Source organism: Tenebrio molitor, chromosome 6 (assembly GCF_963966145.1).
Source record: "Tenebrio molitor chromosome 6, icTenMoli1.1, whole genome shotgun sequence".
NCBI classification, from domain to species: Eukaryota; Metazoa; Arthropoda; class Insecta; order Coleoptera; family Tenebrionidae; genus Tenebrio; species Tenebrio molitor.
The window spans coordinates 18,586,127-18,601,021 of record NC_091051.1 but is presented as its reverse complement, the minus strand read 5'-3'; the positions used below and the strand labels follow the sequence as shown (position 1 = coordinate 18,601,021).

Genomic DNA, 14,895 nt, shown 5'->3' with positions numbered 1-14,895 from the left:
TACGCCTCTGATAATGTTTATTCCAAAATTCCAAAAATCCCTAGATTATCACTAGATGAAATGTCAACAGTCAAACTGGGAAATGTCAAAAAACAGAAATGTGGTGCAGAGATTTAATAATGCCGCTGTGTAATATGTGAATTGTTTGTACAAAATTAATTCGTGCAATGAGTGAATTATTTGACGTCGTAGAACATAACGTGTGGTGAAATATTAGCAATGACCAGCGAAAACCACAAAGATGTCGAAGAAAATCCGGTGGTGTTTTTTGATATTAAATTCGATGCGGCAAAAGGTTCGTTGTCATTTGAGCAATAACAAATAATGATATGGCCGCCTTTTTAGCCGGTAGGGTTATCATAGAATTGTTTAAAGACAAAGTACCGAAAACCGTGGAAAATTTTCGAGCCCTTTGCACGGGAGAAAAAGGAATAGGCAAAAACGGGAAACCTCTACATTACAAGAACACAATTTTCCACAGAGGTGAGTCGTGGTTTTTACCGTATAAATTCACAAAGTTGGCTGATTTTTGTCTTGACATTTCATTCTGCTTCAAAATTCTCGTTTATATTTTCATCCAAGCATAAAATGCCTTGCTGTAATTGCGCCAATTGCACATCTGAAGGTGAATGTTTCCCCCAAGATTTTGAGTCCCTTCAAAAGTGGCGTAAAGATTTTGATAATTTACGCAAGCAGTGGTCAGACTATACATTATGTGGTGGCTCGGTGAGTCCCGGTTGTTGTTGTCATTGTTGTTGTAAAGAAGGCTCACCCAAACTTGCCAAAGGCAGGTTCGGTTTAGCCTGGATTTCCGAAACTCCCAAAAAGAAATCCTGTACTCCTTGTGGATGGCAGCTAGAAATATGCGACACTCCATCGCGCGTGGAGTGTCAGTGTAAGAAAATGGAAGAGTGGGCCAATTGTCCACCAGTAGACGGGTGCAAATTTTGTCCCTCGAAACCCAAGAGGTGTTGCGTTAAGAAGAAATGTTGTTTGGCAAAACCAAATTGTGTCAAGCCACCTTGTTCGGTCAAAGTGATGCCTTTTGAACCAGAGGAGTGCTGTTGCAGCAATTGTAACCCTTGATGTTGTCAACGTTTGGTAAAATGATTAATAGTAGTTTTGCTCTAGGCAAGAGTGGGGGCGTGACTAATAATATTGATAAAGCGGTAGCCACAGATGATTGCGAATGTAAAGAAACTAATACAAATTCTGAACCAAATAAAACTGAACAAAAACAAGATGAGCAAGTTAAAGATTTATTAGTTCCTGCTCCCACTAATAACGCGCCGCCTAAACCCGCACCCAGAAGTCGCTCAAGAGGCAGACGAGGCAGAAGATAAATTCTGATTGAATTGTAACTACTGTGTTTACTATTTTAATAAAAATTGGAAACACTCTGTTGTTGTTTAAAGCGGGTTTTTCTATTGCAGTGGTTCCCATGTTTATGGTGCAAGGAGGGGACATTATTAATCAAGATGGTACTGGAGGTGAAAGCATTTATGGTGACAAATTCAATGACGAAAATTTTTCAGTTCTGGTAAATAATTTTTATATAACATTTAAGTGTACTTAACGCTACTTCAAAACAGTCATTCACCTAACGTATGCGGGAAATTTCTTCCCGCAAAAGTTAGGAACAATTTTTTTGTAACGACTAACTCAAAAATATTTAAAAAATAAAATGAAAAAGTAAATAAGTTAACATTAGTAACTTTTTTACTATTGAGATGGTAGCAAGTAGCACCTTCCCCGCTGATTACTAGATCATTAAAATTTAAAGCGTCGCTGGCGTCTTCCGCGATCACACAACATATTGAACAAATTCTTTATCTTCACTTGGAAAACAACGATAATTATTTTCGGGGACCTGTTACTCATTTATTGCGTTAATGAGAATTAATGTTACAATTCCAAATGCAACGAAACGTCAATTTTGTTTAAATAGAATTAACGTTTTCGTCTGTCTACGTCATTGTAATCCGTGATTAAAAACCAACGAAACCAACCTTACAATGCAATTTCCCCTTGTTTCTGCTGCAAAGTAAAAAAAAACACCGCTTGCGGGAAATCGGACTTCCCGCAGTTTTAGGATAAGATATTAAACTAGACAAACGGTGGCCAACCCGCGGCACGCGTGCCACTATTTGCCCGCGGTGCCAATACTTGCGCGAAGTAAAAACTTTTTTCTTGTTATTCGATTCAGATGAAACAGTAGGGCAGGGGTACATAATGCATTATCATTCAGAAGAATGAAACAGAAATGAAAAAGTGGCACGTTAAATATTTTAAATAAATTTTTAATAAAATAAAGTGGCACTCGAGAACAAAAAGGTTGGCCACCGTTGAACTAGACAATAGAAATGTTACTTATTTTGTTAGTTTTGATTTTAGCACGATAGAGAAGGCCTATTAGGAATGGCGAATAACGGTCGCAACACAAACAGTTCTCAGTTTTACATCACCACAGTCCCTTGTTCCCACTTGGACGGCATCAACGTAGTCTTTGGCTTGGTTAAAAGAGGATTTAACATAATCGTCGAGATGGCGGACATGTCGAGAGATGGCGACGTACCGTCAGAAGTATGTGAAACAAAGTGTTGGCCACGCATGTATGCATACAATTCAATTTCAGTCCATAGCGATAGAAAATTGTGGCGAACTTGCGCCCGGAGACCCGTGGGACATCGAAGAGAACGATGGCACTGACGACGTGTATCCACCGTGGCCCAACGATTGGGACCTGAAGCCCGAAGATGACGAGAAAGTCATCAAAAACGCAATAAATAAAATCAAAGATTCCGGAAATTATTTTTTTAAAGAGAATAACTACATAGATTCTGAACGAAAATACATCAAAGCACTGAGGTACATAGACTGGTTCATAGGACTCGACAAAAGTAAAAACAAGAACGCCGTGGAGGAGTTGAGGATGAATTCGTTACTAAATCTTGCGGCTGCCAGGTTAAAAAGGAACAAAAACAGCGAAGTCATAGATTTATGCAGCGAGGTATTTTGTTTTGTTAAATATTTTTGTTTGTGATTGATTTGTTTTGTTCTCAGGTCATAAGGAAAGATTCGAATAACGCAAAAGCTTTTTACAGAAGAGCCCAAGCGAGGTTGGCGTTGAAAGACTACGACAAGGCCCTGAATGATTTGGGTGTAGCGACGAGTCTGCTCCCGAACGACAACAACATTCAGGCAGTATTAAGCATGGCCAAGAAGAAAAAGTTAAGTTATTTAAAGCGGGAAAAGCAATTTTATGGCAATTTATTCAAGTGAATTTGTTTTTTTTACTCGTGAATGAAAGAATGTGAAACGTGATACTTGTTACCTGTTTCTTTTTGAATATTTCCAACTTTGTTAAATGTTATTGTTTTATTCTGTTGCAATAGCTGTTGCAATAGTGTGAAGAGTAGTTTATTCCGTGAAGTGGCACTTTTCTATACCAAATCATTTATTTTTTTTTTGTCAACACATGACTGGCCGACGTTGTCGAGTTTCCCCTTTTGGAAACGTAACTGAAAATTTTGTGATTTTAGTTTATGTTATGCGTTCATTTTATCTAGTGTAAAAAATTGGAAATTGTTCCATCAGTATTTTCAAATGGTCCAAAAATATTGTGTTCTTGCAGAAGTGAGAATGATCTCATTTATATATTGTTTTAGATAATCTTCCATTCGGTATCTAAATTTGTGAGATTAGCAATAAATCCTAATTGTGACAATTTTGACGCAGGTTGCGAATTGTCATGCTTTAGTAATCGTTGATTGTTTTACGTCTTTTTTGATGCTTTTGTAATGTGCAGGTTCATTAGTTTTTACACGATTTGGGTACTTAATAAGGATGTGTTGTCAAATTTTCGCCAGCTACATTTGCGAACTTTTACTAAGAGGTATTAAGGAAAGGCGTTTTATCACAAGTTATTTGGTAACTGTAACGACTGAAAAGCTCAAAATATTTTTTTAGTTAAGTTTGTATTTTAATTACGAAATTCTGTTGTATTTAATAAAATCTATTATGTGATAATATTGGAACACATGTTTTCATCCCTTAACTCGAACCGATTGACATTAATCGAGTTTCCTCGATATTTAGAAAAATGGTTATATAATGGGGCTGTAGAGCTAAAGTCAAAACGAAACATGACACGGCGGAGCTTAGGATGCGCGCTCTCCAATTTACCGCTGACAGGGGCATATCATACAGTGGTCAGTTTAGGGGCAAAAACTTAACCAAAAATCAATTTTCTTCATCTGATGAAAGAAATTCTACACCGAGGTCATCTACTTTTGTTGTAGAACCTCTAATAGAATAATAAAAACTATCCTCATCTTCAGAACATTTCCCCAACATTCCTCTATAGCGTAAACAAAAGAAATTTTTTGACTCCGCCACTGTCATATACGGAAGCTAGATTCAACTGATCTACATTCGTCTTCTGCGCAAACCACGTGATGTAATGTTTCGTTTTGACTTTACCTCTACTCATCTATCGACAAGCAGAATCTCTCCTAGAAATAAAAAATGCGTCTACATCTTTCAACATTTATTAAAGCTTAAAAATTGCATCACTTCCATGTACGTGTGTGTAATCATTAAATAAATTTTGTACTTGTATGCACACAAGAGAAGCTTTGGATAGTTCCATAAGAAAGCTAACTGTGTTTGTGAATAATTAAAGCTAAAAACAGTACGAAAACAGTGTGAAAGTAAAACCTACTAATACTTAGTTGCGTCACGACCATTTAAATAGCACATCAATAATTTTACCATATTCTTCGGTCTCCGTTCTAACAATAAAATAATTTAATAACATAAATAACAAAATTAGTGCTTAAAATATTTCATTTCAGTTCGATAGATTCTCCATCTCTTCACATTTCGCGGTGTCCGTGACGGTTATTTCCGTCACGACATCGCCCATACAGTCGGCCTTCGTTTCCGACACAGTTTTTATAACTCCGTCGACTAAATTATCGGCGTATTGCTGCAACTCTGAGTTTACCGAATTGTTATGAGGCTCCTTTTTGCGCTGACTTATCGGCAGTGGAAGCGAAGACGGTCGCGTTTGTTGCTTGTGAAAGGGAAACGTCTTCCCGGCGTCCCCCTTTTTTGAAAACGAAAAATAAAATCAACCTCTGGACAACCCAAATTCACTTACTTGAGGGGTGTGCACCGCCACGATTTCCGTTTGAGTCGCTATTCCGTTCTCGGTGAGTGGCGGATTTAGAGAGGCTGCCTGACTGAACACCGTCATCACTTTGATGATGTCCTGCATAGAATTCTGCAGTTGCTGAATCTGGAAAGAAGACAAGTATTTTGTGGTTTTGTAAAAACAACCAACTCCCAAAAACCTTACCTGATTCTGTAGAACGGTGCAAGTTTTCGCTAATTCCTTAACGACTTCGGCGTTATCCGCCGATAAGCTTGTCATGTTGACGCTGCTCGACTGTCCTGTACTTGGTTGCAGTGCCGACATCTGTTTCCAGAGAGCGCTGATCGCTTCGGTTTGTAACATTTGAATTTTTCTCTCGCTTTCCAAAGCCGCTTTCGTAGTCTCCATGTCGTTTGTCAATTGTCTACAAATATTAAAGACCTGTATATGCACTGAGTGAGCAGCAGCGGCACTCACTGAATGTATTGACCCGCTCTTTGTGCCTGCAAGGTCCTGAAAACTTCTTGCACTTCTTTATTTCTGTTTCTGGTAAAGTAACCCCTCCAGACCTTCTGTATGCACACAGCTGCTTGTTCGACTTTGTCTTCGGCGCTGCTGTTGCTCACGATTTCGGCGTCTTTCTGGTGCATCCGCTTCTCTTCAGCTCTCATCTGTATCATCTGCAGTTTAGAAACGCACACCTCCGATTCGTCGTCGCTGCTCAGAGATTTTCGAAGGATTGAAGATGTTTTGTTGCAGTTTTCTTGTTTGCTGCAAAATATTTCAAACACGTTATCAGATGATATAAAGTGCACCGATCAAAAACAAGACTTTTTACGACCCTATGCACTATTTGTTTTTAGCATTAAACCATTCTTCAAAATGGTACTGTATAATGTCCGGAACCTGCTCCCGTCTGTGGTTGGACTTCGATATCATCACCCTTCAACGGTCTTGCCGAAATGATAAAATTTGAGGGGCTATTGTACTGTTCTGGTTTATTCATTCATTCGGTGACAATTGAAGGGTGTTGTATGTTATAAACTTAGTCGAGTGAAGTGACTACTGCTAAAGACTTACTTTGAATTATTTTGATGATTGATCACTTTCCTTATCCGCGCTGGAGAGGGCGAATTGCTCTTTCTACCGTCGGAAACCGTAGGTGTCTTATTTTTCTGGTGCAAATTCCTTGCCAATTTCGGGGAACGAGTGGTTTGTGGTATTTTGTTCTTGTTGTTGGTTGCAGCGAATGTTGTCACTGCGTGAGATTTACCAACTATTGGTGCCGGACGGTAATCTGGACTCATTAGAGATTCCGGGACTGGCATCATCTTAGATAATGCTTGAAGGGGACTGTTAACCGGTTCTTCGTCTGTTGGTTGAAAACACTCGCAATTCAATGAAGACAGATTGAGATTTACGATTCAACTTACCTAGACACTTTTCCATCGGTGTCGGATTGTCTGCGATGGTTTTGGATGGAGCGACGCTTTGTCTCAAGATGGTCGGGTCCAAACTCTGGCTCATGATGCTCGAATTTTCCATGACATTGGCATTTCCGTAGCAACTGGACGACATGCGGTCCGGGGATTTCAATTTATTGCCAGCCCGAGCAGCTAGAAATGGGAAGATATTCTCCTAAATAATTGCTACGCATGCAAATTCTACTGGTCTCGTGAAAATGTACAAAATTTGTCTCATGTAATAGTTATGTATTTGTGTATCAAGACCAAAAACTGTCCGAGTTTGGGTTTTATAGTCGAAACTTGAAAACAGGCCAGAACAAAAGGCACTTTTTGGCCGAGGTGCACATTGCATTTTTTAAGCGACCGCACAAACTACAAAGCAAAAAACATCATTGGAAAATTACAAATTTATTTTGTATCTACTTTTTTCAAATATGTAAATACAGTTATTAATACATATTGACAATTTTTTTAATAGTATTTGTTTTCCGCTTGCCAACAAAACGAGAAATTTACTATTTGCAATACAATGACTTATTTACATAATTTATGGTGTCAGGACAATTATTGCATTTATCATCTGCGATGTCCGGCGGCGTATTAGACATTTATACATCACTTTGGCTGTTGTATTACATTTCTTCATCACGCTGTTGCTATCGATTACTTGAATGTTCATTTTCTTATTATGCACCAAATAAGCACCAGAAATAAACGATACAACACTTTTTCGGACAAATAAAATAATTGTCAACTTTTCTTTTGTTTTCAGTCGGTTTACTCGATTTTATAGGTTTCGTCGTTAACTTACTAAACAGACCAACAGATGGCGCCACGGTCCGGGACCAGAAAAGTGCGGCCGAAAAAGAGTTACTTTTCGTCCGCTTGGGAGTATGTACGTAAAATTACCTTTTTCATTTAGGGTGCCTAAAAAACAATTTTTTGCGAATTTGGAAAGAGTGATACTGAAGTATAAATTTCTTCCTGATGGACGAAACAGGAATTAATACGGTCGAAAACCGAGTAGAATTAGCAAGTGGTTCTTTTCTACCATCGATGTTCGTGATAAAGATGAAGGAAGTAGTTCACCGATTTTTTTTGCAAAATTTCCTTTTTTTTAATCAATGTATGATCAATTAAACTTACTTAAAAAAATTATAATAAAAACACTTACAATTTAATCTTGGTGAATGTTTAGCACCCTGCAATTTTTTCCTGCTTGAAGGTGATGGATTGGGAGATTCTAAAAATATATCCAAATAAGGAACAAACTGAAAGTAATAATTCAATCTGAAATTACCAAATGATTGTTCTCTTAATTGCTGCTGATGGTGCTGAGCTTTACTTAAGATCAGACGTAACTTCCTATCCTCCTCCGTTTCTAAAGTTTCTCCTGTTAAAGGACACACACTTGCCAAATACTGTACAAGATCTTTTTGATCCCCAACTCTGAAATGCCGTCCGCGTCCTTGAGAATACAACCACTCGGCTCTCAAACTAAAACTGACATGTAAATGTGTCCAAAGAAAAATTTGACATATACCTTTCAATAGCATCGACAACATAACCGTCAATAGTTTTAATATTTAAACACCAATTAATAACAAATGGACGGTAGTCAAAACCACTGCACAATTATTAAGGAAAGTATAACTTTTACAAAACATTTTAGTAGCAGAATATGCCACTATGAACTCTCTACAGTAATTTTATTTTTGTATAGATTTTATTTCATACGTAGAGAAGTTCACAAGTGGAATAAGCAATCACCTAAAGGATACATCATAGTATTACCTATGTTAACACAAGGATTGTTAGCAATGGAAATACTTGTAAGATTGACAAGATTAACTAGCTGAGAAATTTCATTTAAATCTTCAATGTTATTGTTAGCTAAAGTTAGAATAGTTAGACTAACAGGTAGAAAACGATCGCTTTGTCTTAAATGATTAATTTTATTATTATGCAGTAAAAGCTCCTAAAAACAAAATAAATAACTACATCGTTAATTCACACAGAAATAACCATACCTTCAGATTTTTCAGAAAAGACAAGTCACTCACATGAGTAATGTTATTTTGGGACAAATCTAAATGTTCTAAATTGATGTTAGTATTTAGATGTTCAATAGTCTTTATACTATTCCCTGCTAAGCAAAGCCATTTTAAATTAACCAACTCCTTTAAGCCCTCTATTGTAAGTATTCCATTATGAGCGAGATTCAAAGTATGTAAAGAATGAAGTCTGCACACTCCATACATACGCAGTAGTTGGTTTCTCACAGCAGAAAGCTACAAGGCCCCCTTTTTTAAAGTTAATCTTGAATAAGTATCACTGTACCTTTTGTAGTTTAAAAAATGAGTCAATGTTGTCCAAACGTTGAAGTTCGTTATCATCGAGTATTAAATTCGTTACTACTTGAGTTTCTTGAGGTGAACATTTATTGAGTTTTTTGAGCTTCTTATTTGACAAATCCAATACGTCAGATAATTCCTCTAAAAACCAACATAGAACAAATTAGTTGGTTCGAAAAGAACGTGAAGGGAAAAATCAATAATTTACCCATTTATATCAAATAATAAACATTGTCCAAGACTGTAAACTTTTATTTGAAAACCATTGCTGAATTTTGACAACTTTGACAATTTGGTATCCAAGACTAACTGTAGGGCACCACCGAACAGATGATTCTTCTCATCAAGGAAAAACTCATGCAGAGTGTTAAAATCTTGAAATAGAAGTTTTTGAACTTTCATGAAGTTAAATTTGGTGTATCACAGTGGAATTTTAAGTACACTACTTTAATATAAACAATGAAGATCGCGCACTGTACTTAATTAATTTCAAGAACTGACAGTTGACATGACGCATAACAATAGCCAACATAACAACACCTAAAATCAATTTTTCAATTAAAATACTTTAAGAGTTGAACTAGGAAATCTTCCATGATTCGGAGTTTTACATAATTTCATTGAAATGGATTAGGCGAGGTAAATAATTTGTTAGTATTAAGCAGTGTCATGTTTTTAACGAGTGTTTGTTGGTCTCGTTGTGTTGGCATTAGTGACAGATAATAAATATGGAGATATTTGCAAACCAAGAAAATGACTTAGTTTTTCTCAAATGATTGAAGTTTATTGATAGAAACGGTTTAAAGTACGTATGGTGAAGCATAGTATTGGTTTTGTCGAGTTTAGTGCAATACAATTCGAAATATAAAGTGCATTAGTCGTGACAATTGCTATTTGGTTGGAGAAGACCAAAGAAAATCCATCTGACCAAAGTGAAATTTTGGTTTGGATTTTTCGAAGAAAAATTGTTAATTATCATTTTTAAAGTGGCATTGAATTGTTCAAACTGGAGCGTCTACCGGAATATCTCCGCGACACCGTGGACTGGTTTATGGGGTGAGTAATAATTAGATTAGATTAGATATATCTGGGAAGTTTCAATCTGATCGTTTAATTGGGGTGCAATTACTAATTTTTACGACCCTTGTTTCAATTAAAATTAACGATAGATCACTTTTGTCCACAACAAGTGCGACTGTGCGTTTATGAGGTTTCACGTTTTACGACCCTAATTAAATCGCATTAAATTTGAACTTGAAACGCACGTTATTCACCCCGAGCCCCCTATGATGTGGCTCGGTCGGATGGTAGGTAAGGCCAAGAGCGACGACACTGTTCGCGTTTTGCCATTAGATACCGAACAAACAATCACCTGTTTCTGCAGGTATTTGCTGGTCAGCAGACCTGTGTGTTATGATAATCTTTTGTTTTTAGAAAAGCAAGACGCAAGGAAAAAGAAGGAAATGAATCGTCATCTTCTAGCGACTCAAAATTGTACCTAGAAGCCACTGTGCTCGAAAGAAAACTGCCCGAAATGGACATGAGGTTGTTAGTAGACCTGCCTGCTGGATTAGATTATAACGAATGGCTAGCATCACATAGTAAGTAAATTTAACAATCATGAAAACAATCAGTTCTTATCTGTACGCATTATTAGTACTGTGACAGTATTAATTGGCAATGATGCAAGGACAGGCTTATCTAAAATTGAAACACTAAATCAGTATTGATTGTTTTGAAAGAAATTTAATTAAGTTATTGAATCACTTGTTACAAAGATTGTGAAACTTTCAGTTATTTAACTGCTGCGTTCCAGTCATGATTTGTTTGTCTTTTTTTATATCTAGACACTATAAATCACAGAAAAAGTACAATTCTAGAAGCCTCCACCTAGGCCTAGAAATTGTCCTCTATGCAAAATTGTTAGTTCAAAAGTGCTTTAATTTTTGAAAATCACAGTTTGAGAGTTAACAGAAATCCATGAGTGCGGAAAATGTTTGGAAAAGTGTAATAACATTTTTACAGAAAGATGAATAATGGAGTGTTGAAAATTAAGTGATCAATGGATAATTATTAATTTTGGTTCATTTTCCAAATAGCGAGTACTTGCATCCACTTAATAATTGAGAATGATAAAGCAAGTAAGAGTTCAGATTATTTTAAAAGTAATAAATATTATTTTATTTTTAATTACATCTAGCCACAATTTATTACAAACATGTGATGCAAATTGTAAATTGAATAAAAGTATTTTTAGTTCATTCAAAGCAAAGACTTGTGCTGTCTTTTCCAACAAAAATGTATTTTTACGACTGGAACCATTTTTTAAAAATATGTTCAACTTTTTGATTTAATGTAATATTGATTCAAACCTATGTAAATAAAACGAATAAAATTCATTAACGAAGAATCGTATGTGCGACAGAGTAACGTCGATTTTTAATAAAATCACATTTTTTTTTGCACTAGTGAATGTTCACAATTTCTTTCAGCAATGTGAGTCAAATTTCCAAATAATTTTCTGTATTGATTAAGTCTTTTTTATATGGTGTTACTTACGGTTGCGAACATTTCTGCCAATAGAAAGCTACAATTGTTAAATTTGTTATTGAAGGCTACCACTTAAATCGAAATTCATTCAAAAGTTTCAGTTCCAATAAATGCATTTTTTCCAACATCGCTTATGAAAATAATACTTTCATCACTCAATTTAGTGAGGAAAATAGGCGTTTGCATCACTAGTGAGGAAAATAGAGAAAGTAAACTTACTAGTGAGGAAAATTTATTTAACAATCTACTACCTACTTATTAATATAAATATTTAAAACACTGTTATTTGCATTAATTGAAACTCCAGATCCGGAAGATTAAAAAAATAGGGGAGTAAAATAATTGTAAAGAAATTTAAAATTGAGACTCATTTTCATAAGTGATGTTGGGAAAAAATAATATTTCCTTTTATATACATACGTGAAATTTTAGAAAATACATTTTGACGAGAAATTGTCGAATTTCTTCTGTATTTCCAAAATGTACTCGCTTCGTCCGTACACAAAGTAAATAGTACATATATTTTAAACGTAAATATTTCCGTTGTCTTCCTAGGTCAAAATTTAATGTAAATTAGATAACTGACTTATCTTATTTATGTTTGGGTACTATTTATTGGTTTTGGAACAAAATGTTTTTCTGTAAAATTAACCAAGGACGATGAAAAACAAAACCATATCTTTTAAATTTTTTTACTGAAAAATGTTCCTGCCAATCTCATATTTTTCGTAAGGTAATTAACTTAATACAACTATGTATCACTTAATTTTTTTGCTATTCTGATTCAAAGTTGAGTAAAAACTGTAGGGAATAGGTTGAACAAAAATTAGATGTGCTAATATTCCCTAAGATTTAAATACGACTTATTGTGACTATTAAATAAAATCCAGCAATAATAATTAACACAAAAAATCTTTTAAAATCATGTGGTAAAGGTAACATTGAAATGAAATTTATAGATGATTCATTGACGGTGATTCAACTTGTACTCGTACATTGTGCGAAGTCCAATGGATCAATGTTACACAATCTCGGTAATAATTTTTATAGACGTCCTTTAAATTTCTACTATTTTTTAATAAATTACCAGAATCTGTTCAAAATCAAAATGTACACATGTAAGGTACACATCAATTTGGAGAGAAGTCATGTTTAATTTTTTCTTATTCAGTGCCGTGTTAATGGTAACAGTAAATACAGACACAAATCTATTCCAGAAAGCTTGAATGTCTTAGAATTAGGATTGAAAATAATTTGTGAATTTGTGAAGAAAATTTTCAATTACATATTTTTAAAATCTTGCTCTGGCTCCATTTATTAATAAATTGTATGTTTTCAAAAAAGTGTGAAGTAAAAAAATAAAACAAGATTTACTGTGGAATAGTTTTATGGTGTTGTCAGTCAAGTTTTGAACGAGCTGGTTTAAAGGGACCGACGTTACCTTCCTGAGTAATGAGACGATAAACAGAAGGCGAGTTTTACGTACCGGTTTCTTTGTTTATCCACATAACTGGATCTTTTGAATTGTTGTGGGAAACTCGACTTTTCTCCTTTTTTTCAGATGATATACGAGAATGCCCGACATAGTTAAAATGATTTGAAACAAATTTACTATTTAATTCAAAATTATTTAGTTGTCTCTGTCGAACAAGTCAATCGGATTCGGTAATTTTATGGTGATTGATTGCAAAATTTATTGGCTTAAAGTGACGACGGTTTTTCATTAGTGTTAGTCAATTAAGTCATCTATTTTTAACGATCTTCATATGTGTTTATGGGATACGTAAGTGAAAAGATAAAATGTGATTGATTGAAACAACTAGAAATGCGTCAACAGAAAAAGATAAGAGTTAGTTTATGGCTGCGATGTGCACAGTAATAGTAAGGTTATAATAAAAAAAAATCAATTCGATTCCATTTGTGTAATTGACTCTTGGAGACAGTTTTTTTTAGAAATCCTTAATTACGAGACAGTGAAAATTTGTCTAACAGCAAGAATGTAAGATGTAAGATGTACTCGTATATTTACAGGATACAAAAGCAAACAACAACATATTAAAATGTGATTAACGCTGGTTTTTCTTAGAGGTCTACCTTTTTGATTTTAAATGAAGTATTTGATATTTTTGTAAAATAAAAAAAAATGTCAAGATTGTTCAGTGTTTGCTGTGTATAAAAGAAAACGTTACAAGGAAAATCAAACTTGGTGGTGTTCTTTAAAAAATATTTTACATACAAAAATGAAAATACGGTTAAATATTTTATTTGATAATCCAGTCGTTTTGGTGAAATTAAAATCGAGGGGCAATTTAAAATCGTTCTTGATTTCAATTTTGAATTGTGTCGGATAAGAAACAAAAGATAAAGAATATTTTATAATCACAATTCGTAATTGTGTTTTTCGAAATATTTTTTACACCGACCAAATTGATTTTTAAATATTGTTCAATTTGATACTGACAAGTCTATTCAGAATGTTATTTTAGATACAGGGTGTAGAATGGATTTTGGTACATACGAGTATACAGGGTGTCCCAGAACTGGCTCCCCAGAGAAAACAGGCATGTGCCGCCAACAAAAGAGACTCTAAATTGACTAAAATAAATTTTCTGCTAGCTCAAATGACCGAGTTACAAAGTTTTTAATTTCACCAATCCCGGAAGCTCGTCCTCAGGTATTACTAAAAAATCCGATCGGTTGCTAAACAACAACAAAAAATCTCTGATATCGCACAAATCAATAAAATGTTTGGGCAACTGGAATTTTGACGTTTTCCGATATAAAAATTCGTTGACGTTTATCTGTCATCAACATCAAGACTTGACAATTGCAAAATTCGAAATAAAACAATAAAAACGGCGATTCTAAAAAGAACCATTTATTTAAATAGGTAACAACGTTAAAGCAGATGTTCGAAATGACCACCATTCATTTATATGCACAATTGTGCTCTACGTAACAAACTTCTTGTAGTAGCGTTAGTTATCATTTCTTCAGTAACTGAAACAAAGCCTCCCGAATTCAAACTCTCAGATCAGCCTCTGAATTTATGGGCCGCCGATAAATGATTGAGATCTGGAGACCTGGCAGGCCAATGATGCGGTCCTCCTCGACCGATCCAGGGCTGTGGATATTGGTTATCCAAAATTTCCCGAACGTTTCTGCTAAAATGTTGGAACCAGTCATTTATGCGATAAGCAAGAGGTACAATTTCAAGTAAATCAGGTAGCTCCGTTCCAATGAACTGAGCATATCTTGCCCCCGTTAATCTTGCGGGGAATTCAAACGGTCCAATCTAGAGCCGGGGATTCGGAATTTTAACAAATGGAAGGATCCACCACGCTTATACTTGCCAAACGATCGCCCA

General features: G+C 35.2%; 3 protein-coding genes across 3 annotated transcripts in view; 2 read left to right on the top strand and 1 right to left on the bottom strand.

Annotated features, from left to right (window-relative positions):
- Cyp40 (Cyclophilin 40) lies at positions 1-4,037 on the top strand. Its single transcript, XM_069050519.1, has 7 exons — positions 1-136; positions 193-295; positions 346-483; positions 1,434-1,540; positions 2,395-2,583; positions 2,636-3,010; positions 3,064-4,037. Exons 2-7 carry the CDS (start codon positions 220-222, stop codon positions 3,280-3,282), a joined length of 1,104 nt encoding a protein of 367 aa, XP_068906620.1. The 5' UTR covers positions 1-136; positions 193-219; the 3' UTR covers positions 3,283-4,037.
- A 497-nt stretch (positions 4,038-4,534) lies between these two features.
- Cep97 (centrosomal protein 97kDa) lies at positions 4,535-9,470 on the bottom strand. The gene is made up of 13 exons (XM_069050514.1): positions 9,187-9,470; positions 8,965-9,119; positions 8,655-8,915; positions 8,406-8,602; positions 8,168-8,251; positions 7,925-8,121; positions 7,799-7,867; positions 6,592-6,774; positions 6,239-6,530; positions 5,636-5,929; positions 5,363-5,582; positions 5,165-5,302; positions 4,535-5,110 (listed from the first exon to the last, which is right to left on the bottom strand). Exons 1-13 carry the CDS (start codon positions 9,188-9,190, stop codon positions 4,853-4,855), a joined length of 2,352 nt encoding a protein of 783 aa, XP_068906615.1. The 5' UTR covers positions 9,191-9,470; the 3' UTR covers positions 4,535-4,852.
- Positions 9,471-9,656: 186 nt separating this feature from the next.
- Positions 9,657-14,895, top strand: part of Mob2 (MOB kinase activator 2) — a 30,381-nt gene continuing 25,142 nt past the window's right edge. The window contains exons 1-2 of the mRNA XM_069050526.1: positions 9,657-10,034; positions 10,413-10,579. Of these exons, the coding sequence (XP_068906627.1) occupies positions 10,030-10,034; positions 10,413-10,579 (172 nt within the window). The 5' untranslated portion in view covers positions 9,657-10,029. The remainder of the gene's footprint in view (positions 10,035-10,412; positions 10,580-14,895) is intronic.

Excerpts from the sequence above, each read along its gene's own strand:
- Cep97 (XM_069050514.1), bottom strand. Across the intron at positions 8,603-8,654 it reads CTTTTCTGAAAAATCTGAAG|GAGCTTTTACTGCATAATAA; the intron begins GTATGGTTATTT and ends TTTTGTTTTTAG. Across the intron at positions 7,868-7,924 it reads ATTAAGAGAACAATCATTTG|AATCTCCCAATCCATCACCT; the intron begins GTAATTTCAGAT and ends ATATATTTTTAG.
- Cyp40 (XM_069050519.1), top strand. The coding sequence starts at position 220 with ATGACCAGCGAAAACCACAAAGATGTCGAAGAAAATCCGGTGGTGTTT. Across the intron at positions 1,541-2,394 it reads ACGAAAATTTTTCAGTTCTG|CACGATAGAGAAGGCCTATT; the intron begins GTAAATAATTTT and ends TTTTGATTTTAG. Across the intron at positions 2,584-2,635 it reads ATGGCGACGTACCGTCAGAA|TCCATAGCGATAGAAAATTG; the intron begins GTATGTGAAACA and ends ATTCAATTTCAG.